Source organism: Alternaria novae-zelandiae, assembly GCF_023758075.1.
Source record: "Alternaria novae-zelandiae strain BMP 2774 chromosome Unknown scaffold_15, whole genome shotgun sequence".
Lineage (NCBI taxonomy): Eukaryota > Fungi > Ascomycota > Dothideomycetes > Pleosporales > Pleosporaceae > Alternaria > Alternaria novae-zelandiae.
In genome coordinates, this window is record NW_026056975.1 from 837,568 (window position 1) to 850,289 (window position 12,722).

Sequence of the window (12,722 nt, forward strand, 5' to 3'; positions counted from 1 at the left end):
CTGCCCATAAGGAGCAGTGGCTCTAATGCCGGGCGGTACGTGGAGACGATTAACTCTGTGGTCATGTCAGTAGAAACATAAGGTTTGGTGCAAAGGGGTGTTGTACTGCTGAGATAGCTCAAGTGATTCTCATCGCTATCCAAGAGAGGCGTAGCAGGAACGCTGGGAGGTGCTGGTACATGGGGGCGACTCTCGTTGCTCGATTCATGTGCCATGGTACTCATGAAGACGACGGTGTGCGGAGCTTTATTGGACAACCGCCCCTCAAGGCTATGTATCGATCGGGCTGCTTGCTCTCTGACATCGCAATCATCTTTAAGAGACCATGGGTTTGGCAAAGCAAGCCATGCATCCTGTCATTGCTGACAATTCTAGCAATTGTATAAGCAATCACCCAGAGTATAATTGCATGAGATCCCCTTCCCAGTACGAAAGATCGCTCTCACACCCAACCTCTTCTACTACCCCTCGATCCAACGATGGCCAGCCGCCCAGTAACACGAGACGATGTCAATAACCTCAAACTCCTCAAATTTTTGGTTACATCCCTCTTCCTACCAAACTTCCACGCCGCTGTAAAGATAGCTCGTCGTCGCATCACGAATGGCAACTTCGAATATTGTGCCATGGTCATAGGATATCCGGTAATGGTTGTCTCTCAGGCTAGAATTCAAGAGACGGTTTTCATTCCAATGCAAGTAGCAAACTCGCGTAGTGAGGTGCTATTGAAACTGTTGGAGGCAGTGGAGAACTATGATGCAGCGCGGTTTCCATAAAGTTGAGATTGGACTCCAGGGTGTTTGAAGAGCGGAGAGACGGGAGCGAATAGTCAAGACGCTGGGGTTGGAAACGGAAATGATCATGATGGATTGGATCATAGAGATGCTTCCGATGATTACGATACTTCGAGGAGGTTCGAGCATGAAGACGTTCATGAACATTTAGAAGCGCACGACAATGGACAGAACTATAAAACCAAGCGAAGTTTCTGATTCGAGGGGGTCAAAATCGTTAAGGAGATGTCAAACACTCCAAGGCACCAAAAGCGCAAATCGTCCCTATCCAAAGCACCCTCACCCCCTCTCACCCCTCCCCACACTCCCACTCCCAACACTCCCACCTCCATCCCTCGCCGCCTTCTTCTTCTGATAATTATCATCATTCAACATCATCCTCCCAATCTCCATCTCCACAACCCCCAACAAATGCTCCAGGGCCTCTTTCCTGCTCCCACCCATCTCCGGTCCCAGTTCCAAGCTCCTGACTCCACCTTGTTCGATGCTGTAGAGGGAGGCGCAGAAAGCGAGAGAGGGGTCGACGGCTTTTGGTTTGGAGGTGGAGGAGGCGGAGGCTTTGGGTGGCGGGTGGCGGCCGAGGATGCAGGAGGGGGGTTTGAGGGGGGAGAGGATCCATGATTGCGCTGGAGGTGGAAGGTGAGTGGATGGAAGGGATGGAGTTGGGGAGTTTTGGTACTTACTTTCGATTAGGTCGATGAGGTATCTAATCTCCGTTTCGTCTTCACCTCGCAGATTCGGAAGAGGTTCGCGGGGTCGGCCGAGGCGCTCAGGCATGCTTGCAGCCAATGAATCCATGTCTGATCACTGCGAATTAAGAGTGTAGACATTGAGAACATCTAAAGACGGTCTATTATGGCGAGAAACCGGTGAAGAAGCCGCGTCATCAGCTAGGATTAGTGGTGTACCAATGTGTTTGTCTAGTTGTACAGTGAGGCGGGAAGGTGAACAGGTGGGTGAGATCACTTGGAGAAGCAAACTTTGTGGAACCGTCGAAGCGATTCGACACGATTGCGTATCCTCCGTACGAGACCCTCATAAGAATTCGCGATAGATAAACAGTGTCTGGTACGTCACTTGTATGATCTAAGCTGATTGAATTCGCCTGAAGTGTGCGGTATCTACGTCAAAAGATGATTTTGGTATGCGTAGAGTGCATATCGCTATTGACGAGCACCAACACGTTTAGACGCAAGGTCCTTCCAATTTCAATACAGAAGCTTCTTCCGTTCTTTCTCTCTCCAATCTTCGTGCAGATCTCTTGCCTCTATCATGTGCCTCTGAGGTCACCTCGTCCATCTGTTCCATCATCCGTCGCCCCGGTCGCCGCCTCTCGAGCAGCGCGCTCTGCTCTTTCCCTGTTACTGGCCATCACTCCTTTATAGACATTCTCCCAAAAGTCTTCTCGGTTCTTTTCCCGGGTCTTCTCCGCCGCCCACCCCTCCAAGCTGCGTAACAGTCCTAGTAATGCTTCTTCCCTTGTCAACCCCCTATGTGGCCCCCCAAATGGCAATGACAATAATCTTGAGGGATCTGTGGTTGAGCGAGCAGCAAGGTTAGTCAAATATCCATTGGGGCCGGTATCGGTGTAACTTGGACAGACGACGATGGATGGTTTGAATTCATCGCCGAAGAGGCTATCGGCTAGCATCTTCACATAGCTAAGAGTGCGGTGGTCGGCTTCGGTTACGTGTTTGGCCATGACTGTGGTGTCTGATTCCACAATGCTTGATGTCCTGGTGAGTTAGTAAAGGTAAGGCAAAGTACGCTCCCTATATGGGTGGATAAATGCGACAGTTTGCTCGCCATGGCAGTAGACACAAGCGCGTCGAATAGTCTCTGATGGTCCAATGGTGTGGAAGCCCCCACGTACTAGACATTCTTCTGCGACATGGAAGAATACTCAAGAAGGATGAGGATCAAAAGCACGGCCCATTCGATGTCTGCTGCACTGTCGTAGCGTGTTGGTGTTGCGTTGCACAAACGCCCAACAAGGAATGCTCCACCCTTGTGGCGCATGCGCAAACGCCCAATCTCTTTTTCCAGTTACTTCTCGGATTTTCGCCGTTTCTCTTGCATGATCTGGCTGCTGCCTTTTCCGATCTCGTCGACACGATGACGCCGGTGGCACTTCTTGTAGCAACTGTCTCATTGGTTGCGCTCGTAATCCAGTATCTTTCTTACCGACGACAATGCCTCGTAGGTCTAATCTATCACCTACACACTCCCAAATTACTAAATTTGCAAAGTCAGATCAAGCGATTAGCGACCGCCACGGATGTCTTCCAGCCCCCAGACTGAAGAACCAGAGGCCATTTGGTATCGATCGACTTGAGCAGATCTTCCGTGCAGACTCTGAATCGCGATTGATGGAGCTCTTCCTGTTCCATTTTCGGCAAACGGGAAAGACACTAGAGCACAAGTTTCTGGGAGTGAAAGCGTATGGAACGGTCGAGCCGGCTAATTTGGAGGCTATCTTGTCTACCAGTTTCAAAGGTGCGAAATGAAGAAGATGAAGTGGTGGGTGTTTTGGAAGGCTAATTTACAGCTAGACTTTGGTCTTGGGCCTCGTCGAGCTATCCTTTTTCCGGCGTTTGGTGATGGTATTTTCACGCAGGAAGGCACTGACTGGAAACACTCTCGGGATATGCTGCGACCGCAATTGCAACACAAGCATTATGAGAGCCTTGAGATATTCCAAGAAGCGACCAATGATCTCATCCGGTTGGTTCGAGAACGCGACGGGATCGTTGATCTTCAGCCGCTCTTCTTCCGCTTGACCCTCGATACTACGACAGCGTTTTTGTTTGGCGAGTCAACTCGCAGTCTCGCAAACCCGGAGGTTGTTGGGGAGCGGACTTTTGCGGACGCATTCAACACCGCCCAACAATGGGCCGTTATCAGATATCGACTCCAGGACCTGTACTGGATGATTGATGGTAGAGGGTTCAGGGAAGCTTGTCGAGATGTTCGCGAGTTTGCCGACAAGATTATCGATCGCAATATTTCGTCGAACCGATGTAAGACAGATAATGAGGGTAAACATGTCTTTCTGGATGCCGTTGCGCAGCATGCGTCGAATCGAGCTGCATTAAGAGGTCAGATCATCAGTCTGTTAGTCGCTGGGAGGGACACCACAGCCTGCCTTCTTTCCTGGACATTGTGAGTTGCGCTTCCCGGTGTTGGGGTTTTCGTCTAATGTGAACAGCTTTCTACTCGTACGTCATCCAAACGTGATGAAAAAGCTGCGCGAGGAAATCCTCTCGACCTGTGGCACAGATTCGGAACTTAGCCGCGATAGCTTGAGACGATTACCGTACCTGCAAAACGTACTCAAAGAAGGTACGTCGTAAGCTGAATTTTCCTCTCGAACGAAATTCTCACTTGAAGATTAGTCCTGCGACTATACCCATCCGTGCCTGTAAATATCCGTATGGCTTCAAGGACCACCGTAGTTCCCACAGGAGGCGGTCCGGATCGCACTTCCCCAGTCCTCATACCAAAAGGGAGCGCGATAGCTTTCAGTGTGTATGCCATGCACCGCCGACCGGACCTTTACGGGATGGATGCAGAGCTGTTTCGGCCAGAGAGGTGGGATGAAGAGATGCCTTTGCAACAAGATCCGACGAACGCCAAGTGGGGATATCTTCCTTTCCATGGTGGACCGCGGACCTGTCTGGGCAGTAAGTACCTGCGTGGGTTACGCTTTTCGTCATTAAGCTAATCTGAAATTCTAGTGGACTTCGCGCTAACGGAAGCTGGGTACGTGATTGTGCGACTTCTTCAGAGCTTCGCGGATATCAGACTTCCCAAAGGAGAAGCTGCCGAGCTGGTAGGAGTGGAGAAGCAGGTCATGACATTAGTCATATCGATCAAAGACGGCTGTAAAGTTGAGATCAGTTAGTAGTAAGGCACAACTTTGGTAGGGTTTCTGGTGATGAGATGTGATGGAGATGTCCACCTGGGCAGGTGCACATGTACTTTCAATCTGATTAGCGCGCGGCGCTAGTGAGGACCCTGACTTCTCGACCAGCAGGTACCAGGGACCACATCTACCAAACATGCCATCCATTGCTTAACCATGCCTCTACGTTTTCCTATCTACCAAGGCTTCTGTGGAATAAACTCTACCCCAATTTCTCTGGCGATATCTTCCATCGTCAAAGCTTCTCCTGCAGCTGAGACCAGCCCTGTTCCGCTCTCCGCTCTCCTCCTAGCTTCTTCATACGCTGCTTCGCAACTCACCAAGTTCTTCCTCTTCCGTTCGTTTTCTTCCACATCATCTCTTTCCTTGTCGCTTATGATCACGTCGAGTCTCCAGGACGCGATTTCCTCAAGCCTCTTCCGCACGGCTTCTAGAACACCAATCCGAGTTTTGGCTGTTTCGACCTGCGAGAGTAGTCGTCTCTTGACACTACCTGAAGACTCTATTTTTGACTCTACTACAGCGGCACGATACCGGTAAGAATCCCTGTCAGTGCTCAAGCCGTGGGAAACGTACAATTTGCCATTTGGATAGACGGCGTCGAGAAGCTTGGTTACGACGTAGAAGGTCTGGAACTCGAGGTCTGTGATGCTACTGGACATCGGTGCTGGTCCCGGGTTGTTAGATAGCGTAAGTGTTGGAATGTCAGCATGCGTGTGCGTGAAGTTATATAAGTAGAAGGCAGGCAGGTATAAGTTTGTCTACCAGAACAGTGATCAAACTTAGCATCACCCAGCCAACTTAATCCCAGTCTCATGATAGCCGCACAGGTACTTGCAGCAGAACAACATGTCACATATGTAACACACTACGAAGTCTGCACATCACCCTGACCGCCCCTTGTCCCTTCCTTCAAATCTCTATCCTCTCGCTTCGCTCTTGCCTTCACCCGAACTGGTGAAGAGTCCTCACTTGACTTGCGTTTACCAGACATTTCCGCGTCCCCCTTCTCTAGAGACTGGTCGGTGTCTAACCGGGGCTTTTTGTCTGGACCACTTCCACCCGGCGCCTTGCCTTTCCTCTTCCCTCCCTCGTCTTCCTCTTCACTGGATGGTTCCATGGCATCAAGTTCAGCATCAAGTTCAGCATCCCTAGCCCGCCGTTCCGCCTCGATCTGCTCAAAGTTATCGTGCGCGTAATCCTCCAGATCTCCCAAAAGCGTGTCTAGTGCATCGACGCGTTTCTTCGCATTACCGCTAGCCATGATGATGTCCTTCATCACCTTGCCTTCATACTTCGCTACCCCGGCGTGGTAGCTTATAACCTTGCCGGCTAGGTTCTTTTCACGGGCGACATACAATCTGTGCCCCGGGAACACTTGGCGGATGAGTTTGGCGATGAAGTAGAAAGTGTTGTACTCTGCGGCCGTGATAGGCATACCCGCTGATTTTGATTTCGTGGGATCTTTGTCGATTTTCGGAAAAGGGCGGGTGTGTGAGTTAAACCAGATCGACCTGCAAGTTCTTAGAGGTGTATATAGTCAATAGTATGTACAACAGTACAAGTTTGCTTATTTAGTCAGTTCCCAGAATCAACGGGACTTGACTAGCTGCTTACAGCCAGTCTCATGAAAGCAAAGCAAGTACATATGACAGTAAACCGTCTTAAAATCTGGACATACCGCGAATCCCGCACATCAACTCGAACCCTTCCTTCTACTCTTCAAGACCGTTCTACCAACATACCACCAAAATGTCCCAACCATCTCCCACATCCGCAATAACCCCCACAGACGAAGCAACCTACAACTACCTAAAAAGTCCGCCGCTTCATCGTTTGATCTACCTAGAACTAACAACCACCCAGAGCTCTCCGCCATCTTTTTCACCCCAGACGATCACGAAATTTTCATCGGCCGTCACCAACCCCGCAGCGCCGTCGAGCCCTTCCGCTGTACCATTCTAGGCATCAGCGACGATAACGAACTAAGATTTGAGACCGCGCCGCAAGAAGGACGTACGCGTCACGAGGCGATGATGAAGACAATCGAGTTGTTAGAGACAAAGGCGCAGACGGTCATGGCGAGGGTTGAGGGGAAGAATGGGAGCTGGGTGTTGGCGAGGGAGATGGCGAAGAAGAAGATGAAGGAAAGGGAAGAGGAGGTTAGGAAGAAGAGGGCGGAGGCTTGGGTGAGGAAGGCACAAGAGGCCAGATTAGAGAGGCTAGAAGAGGCAGGCGCGAAGGCAGAGGAGGTGGAGACCGAAGCGGATAATGGGGATCGGAACCCTGGACTTGAGCTATACTATACTGTCGTACACGAGAGCTAGAATCTGCACCTAGCGCGTCGTGTCAGCAGACACCGAAAGCCATGGATTAGAATATCTCCATTCCTCAAATGACTAGACATAAACTCCATTCCTATGCAACAAACGCCATGCTATGCAACATTGAAATGTACATATCAACATAACCAACATGCCTTCGTATCCGTTATATTCGCCATATCTCACGTCCCCCAATCGTCCCATTCGCCGTTTTTCCGCGGCCGTTCCCGACTTGTGCTTTTCTTCGCTTTCGGTGCTGGGTCTAAGAACCCATCTGGAATATCATTCCAGTTCTGCGTCCCTTTCGGGGGTGCAGATACGGTCTGCGCTTTTCGTGCTTTTCGTTGGTCAACCGCTTGCTCGTCGCTCGAGACCTCGTAATCGTCGTCTTCGTCTTCGGATATGTAATTGTATTGGTCGAACTTCCTCCTGTCGATATTTTGGAGCTGTACGTCGCCATCGGCGTACATGCCGCGTTCTCTTCCTAGTATTTGGTCGGCTTTGTTCGGACTTCTTCGTCCGTCGATTGGACCTTTGGCGATGCCATTGGAGGGGGTGAGGTATTGGGTCGGCTCGCCTTGACGAGTGGGTGCTTGCCACTCCGGACGTCTTGTGGCTCGCGGTGGAGGCTGGTTGTATTGGCCGGGCATCCACCCACCCGGACCGCGAGTGGGACGCGTGAACTCTGCTTCCGTAGGAGTATCCACGCCCCAACCAGCCGCGCGCTCACGCTGCTTTTGTATTTGCTCTTCCCTTTCTCTTTCACGCTTTATCCGTTCCCGAGCTGCCAGCCACTTCGGACTGGGCTCCCACGACCATCCGTCTCCAGTTGTTGTTACCAGTGGCACGAACCACTTCAACGGCGAAGGCCCAAAAACATGTCCGATGTTACGCTTCCAGCCCAGATCGAACGCGTTCGGTAGCATCTCGTTGTCGCGCTCGTCGAGGTAGCTGTCGTAGCGGTCTTGGTTCTGCTGGCGTTCTCGGTATTCGTAGGATTGGTAGTGCGGGTGGGAGTAGCCGTTCGCGTGACCGGGGACGGGAGAACGCGATGCGGAGCGCGAAGGCTGCTCACCCTCTTCGGGTCTGGTCACTCCCGGGAGAGCGTTCGCGTGGATCTCGCGCAACTGGTCGCCAACGCTCAAGCGGCCGTTTGCTTGCGCCTCGACATAGTTTCGGTCGTTGAGCTGGTGCTTCATCGTGCTCCGGAGTGGTGAGAGGTAGCGCGTCTTCTCCAAGCTCTCGATCGTAGTCTGACCCCTGACTGTGAGCCATAGATGCCACGCAGTGAATCCTGTTATGACAATTCCGATAATGCCGGATAGCACAGCGAGCAAGACGTAGTTGACAGGCATGAACGATTCGGTGTATTGTCCGTCACTGAGGATTTCGCTCCAGACCCAGGTCGCAGACGTCGCAAAACACACCCAGCAGAAGAAGGAGAGATATGTCAGGAACAGGACGAAGGCTTTGTAGTTGCGCAGGCCAACGCAGGTCGCGAGCCACGGGCAGTGGTGGTCCATCTTCAAGACGCAGCGCTTGCACGTGGAGCAGTGGTGCGAGCGGTCGGGCTTCTTGGACTGGCACTTGTTGCAGAAGCGCAGTTCACCGGTCGATGCCTTGACTGTGAAGGACGTGTACTGCATCTCTCCTCCTTCTTGTGACGGCAGGTGGCTGTAGCCATTCTTGATGTTGAGCGGCGATCCGGGGTCGGTGAATACGGCGGTAGTGTAGCTCCAGTTGAGCATGAGATAGAGGAAGACGCCGAGGGCAGACGAGAACTTTCCTATTCGACGTGTCAGTAGTCGCGTACTGGGTACTTGTTCAAAGTGATCTCATTGGACACGGGACAGATATGCATTGGTTGTATTGTACAGAGGGAGACGCACCCGTCCAGACATTCTTCGAGGGGACAAAGCCGATGCCAGCCTGCACCCACACGGCCCACGACGTCAGGCCGTAGACGAAGAGGAGCGGGAAGTAGGTGACGGCGGTGCAGCAGTACCGCTCCACCTTCCTGGCCCAGCCGCGGCGGCGCATAGTTCGCGAGGGGGAAGTCGGGGGAGAGGGCGAGCCCAGCGTGGCCATGTCTATGGACGCAGCGAGTGGGCGGGCATGTGGTGCGGTGGGATTGGGAGGGGATGTTTGTGCCTGGGGTCACCCCGTTTAGGCGCAGATCGAGGACGGGCGGCCTGGAGAAGGGGAGGCTGCGGAGGACAAGCAGCCGGCGCACGACTAGTTTCAGGGTGCAGCGGCGCACAGCATGACACAAACTAGCAAGCAGCGGACTTGGTAGATGGAATAGGCAGTGCTATACTGTAGAAACAAAGTCGCGCAATGGTCACGGGCGTCTTCGTGATGCCTACTCCGCAATTCGTAGGAAGTGCCAAAGTCTAGTCGTCGTCGTAGTCAATGTTGTAAGCGTCGGCGTCGTAATCGGTGGTTGAATGAGGCGCATGATGGGTAGCGCAGAGGGTAGCGTGTCCCAGAGTACGCAGCTCACATCGACTCGGCACGCCGACCACGTGACGCCGTTGTTGGGACCGCCAGCGCGGACACGGTACGTATGCATGTCATAAAACAAAAAGTCAGCCGCAAGGCTCAAGCACGTCCGGACAGGTGGCAGGTCAGACGCGCCTTTCAATCTTGGATGACTTCCATTTTTGGAGGCGTCTGGGTGCTGTCGCCCGTTTCAACTGCGCTGTCGCACACTCAGCCTGCGACGGCCGCGTCCTCTACAAGCTATATCCACCCGGGCGAGCGTAAAATAACGGCAATCCCGGGTGCATGCGCGATAATCTAAGGTAGCCTGATACAGTGGTTACAAGACGCAATGTCGGTGCCACACCCCGGCATGCTCCCGTATTGCTCCCGCCGCAACCTGCGACATTTAGACATGGCCCTCGCCCAGCGCGATCTGCTTCGGTCCTGCCACACAACGTCCTAATGCCTACTTTGTTCTTGCGATAGCGTGCCCCCACCTCCTCGACTTCGCGGACATGTCTAGCAACTCTCCTTCAACAGCAACAACTTTTGGCCCATTACCTTAGCTAGACATGCTTGCCTCCCGGAAGCGGCCCACGCCGCTGCTGCTGCTCTTCGTCCTCGTCCTCATCGGAATATGGTACCACAGCAGAGACACTGACCGCATATACCTGCAATGGATGTCCTCGATTGAGTCGCGCCCTGCAAAGATACCCTCCAACAAAACCCTAGGCTTCGGCGCCGTCGTAGTCGTGTCCAAGGATGGCTCCTCGCGCCGCAAGCCACTCCTGCAAGCTGCCAACGTCACCGACATCGACCTTACCATCCCGACCCAGCCAGAATGGACAGAAGGCGACGTCCAACGCTTCATCAACGGTCAGGAAAAGGCGCAGAAGGGATCGATACTAGCGTGGTTAGGGCACCACAACGCGCTGCGCTGGTAAGTTATATCGACGCCGGCATGCCACCCGTCTTGGCGTGCATACAGCCACATCGAGCAGCTGCTGATTCGCTATGATTTAGGTTCCTAGATTCAGGCCTTGAGACGGCTCTCATTCTCGAAGACGACGTCGATTGGGACATCCGCCTGCGCAGTGTCCAGATACCCCTTGCGGCAAGCGCTGCCCGACAGCTCCTTCCTCCACCACGCGCTCAACACCCGGGCGTCAACGCCGCCAGCAACCACACACAATACTGGGGCGACCAAGATGCCTGGGATCTGCTCTATCTCGGTCACTGCGGTGACTACTTTGATATTGTCACCGAGGACGGCCCAAAGACCGACCGCCAGAACTTCAACCTGAGCGCTATGCCACACATCCTATGGCAAGACCCTACGCTTCCATCGTGGATTAACCTGCACCCATTTACGCAAGACCTATTCCGCCTTTTAGGCATGCCCGAGAAAACGCGCGTCATGCACCGAGCCAAGTTCCCCCTCTGCTCCTTCGGATACGCCGTCACACGCCGCGCCGCCGAACGCCTCCTCAACGATCTCGCTCCGCCGAAACTGAAGAAGTCAGGAGCCCGCGCATTCGACGTCGCTCTTCTTCACGCCTGCAACAAGGGAGAGAACACGCCATCTCCCACACCGGAGTGGCAGAAAGCCAACCCTCGAAGTCGAAGCAAATACCCGAGCCCGGGACTACGGTGCTGGACACTGAACTCCGAGCTATTCCATCACATGCCTGGTAAAAGCGAGATTGATTCAATTGGAGAGAAACTTGGCGAGGAACATAGCCTGCCGCCAGTGGACCTGGCAGCCCAAGCGCAGGTCGTATACCGAAACGAGACCACAAACATCGACTGCGGATTCTGGAACGGCGCCTTCGCATTCGACGAGGACGATACCGAACGGCTGCATTTCCTGCAAGAAAAGGTCGGACGACAGGGCAACTGCCTCAAAGAAGGCAAAGACCGAGACGAGATCACATACCCGCCTCAAAAAGCGATGACGTGAGAAACCCTCAGCACAACACCGCATGTCACCTTCCATGTACATATTAGATTTCACGACGAGCACATCTTAACAGGATACCCGGCGTTATAGACACCACGGGATTTTACGGGCGTTTAGCAGGAGCATCAACTAGGATTTCATCGGCGACATGAAGCCTCAGGACAAGGCGCGATATGATCTTTCTGGATTTTCTTCTCTACACTTCTTAGGGCACTATACCATAGCGGCGATTTCATCTACCAAGGCGTATGTATGCAAGGGCATGGTTTGGAGACCGCCTTTTTGTCACAGTTCTACGATAGCAACTATCGACGTTACTTTGAGCGCTTCATGAAACAGATTCGCATTGCATTTTCTCATGCTTCTTTGCCTAGTGACGTACACACATGCACCCCTCAGAACTCCAATGCATCGTCCACAAAAAGTATCACCGCTTATTCGGTACACGGCAGCACAATACCAACGATCGCAATACTAATCTTCTCCACTTGCAACAGGTGGGGCCGTACTCAACCACCGCGCAATCACCGACGTCACAGCGAAACCGCAAGGTCTCACCACCAACACGACAAGTGATCACCACCAAACTCCCCGATGACAGGAAAACTTTTCCCATTTACCAACTACCCCCTCTTCGCCCTAAAACAAGCACGGCAAATCCCACATCCTCCATCCATCCCTCCATTCCGTCCCCATCGCGTCCTCAACGCGTCGGTTTACTTTCGCCGTACCTGTCGATCTGCCCAGCTCGTTTCGGACAGCGGACAAAGCAAGCCTTATCCTAGTCCGGAAGTGACATGTAGATCCTTGCCCGCGTTTTGGGACAGCGACGTGTAGGCGTGTCTGGGCGTGAAACAAGCTTTATTAGGGCCGATGGCCACGTGTGAGTGATAGGGGAGGGAGAGAGGGAGATTTGAGGGGAGTCAGTTCACGCGTGAACGCGTTGAGGTCGGAGGGGGTGTGAGGCTTGGAGAACGTGAGAAAGTTGGTTTGCGATGTGTGGGAGGGAGGTCGCGTTTGAGTGGGGTAACGGGTCTGGAGATTTACGTCCGAGTTCGTTGGAATTTTTGGGTAACTTGCGCGTTGACTTTTGGTTCTTGGTTGCGCGCTGTCCGTTGCGTGCGAAGCGTTTATTCCTCATCTGTGGAGTCCATCGTAGATTCGGTATCCGATTGCTCACTCAGTGGGCCATAGTAATCGAGCATAGCTTTCGAGCTCAACGAGCTCATGATATT

At 52.9% G+C, this 12,722-nt stretch overlaps 3 protein-coding genes across 3 annotated transcripts; 1 reads left to right on the forward strand and 2 right to left on the reverse strand.

Annotated features, from left to right (window-relative positions):
- Nucleotides 1–4,895: 4,895 nt before the first annotated feature.
- Nucleotides 4,896–6,157, reverse strand: J4E88_007464 (uncharacterized protein; the record flags this gene model as incomplete). Its single annotated transcript, XM_049401081.1, has 2 exons — nt 4,896–5,370; nt 5,592–6,157. 2 exons carry the CDS (start codon nt 6,155–6,157, stop codon nt 4,896–4,898), a joined length of 1,041 nt encoding a protein of 346 aa, XP_049253393.1.
- Nucleotides 6,158–7,225: 1,068 nt separating this feature from the next.
- J4E88_007465 (uncharacterized protein) lies at nt 7,226–9,131 on the reverse strand (the record flags this gene model as incomplete). The annotated part of the gene is made up of 2 exons (XM_049401082.1): nt 7,226–8,829; nt 8,933–9,131. 2 exons carry the CDS (start codon nt 9,129–9,131, stop codon nt 7,226–7,228), a joined length of 1,803 nt encoding a protein of 600 aa, XP_049253394.1.
- Nucleotides 9,132–10,099: 968 nt separating this feature from the next.
- Nucleotides 10,100–11,487, forward strand: J4E88_007466 (uncharacterized protein; the record flags this gene model as incomplete). Its single annotated transcript, XM_049401083.1, has 2 exons — nt 10,100–10,467; nt 10,551–11,487. The coding sequence occupies 2 exons, from the start codon at nt 10,100–10,102 to the stop codon at nt 11,485–11,487; spliced, it is 1,305 nt and encodes a 434-aa protein (XP_049253395.1).
- Nucleotides 11,488–12,722: the final 1,235 nt, after the last annotated feature.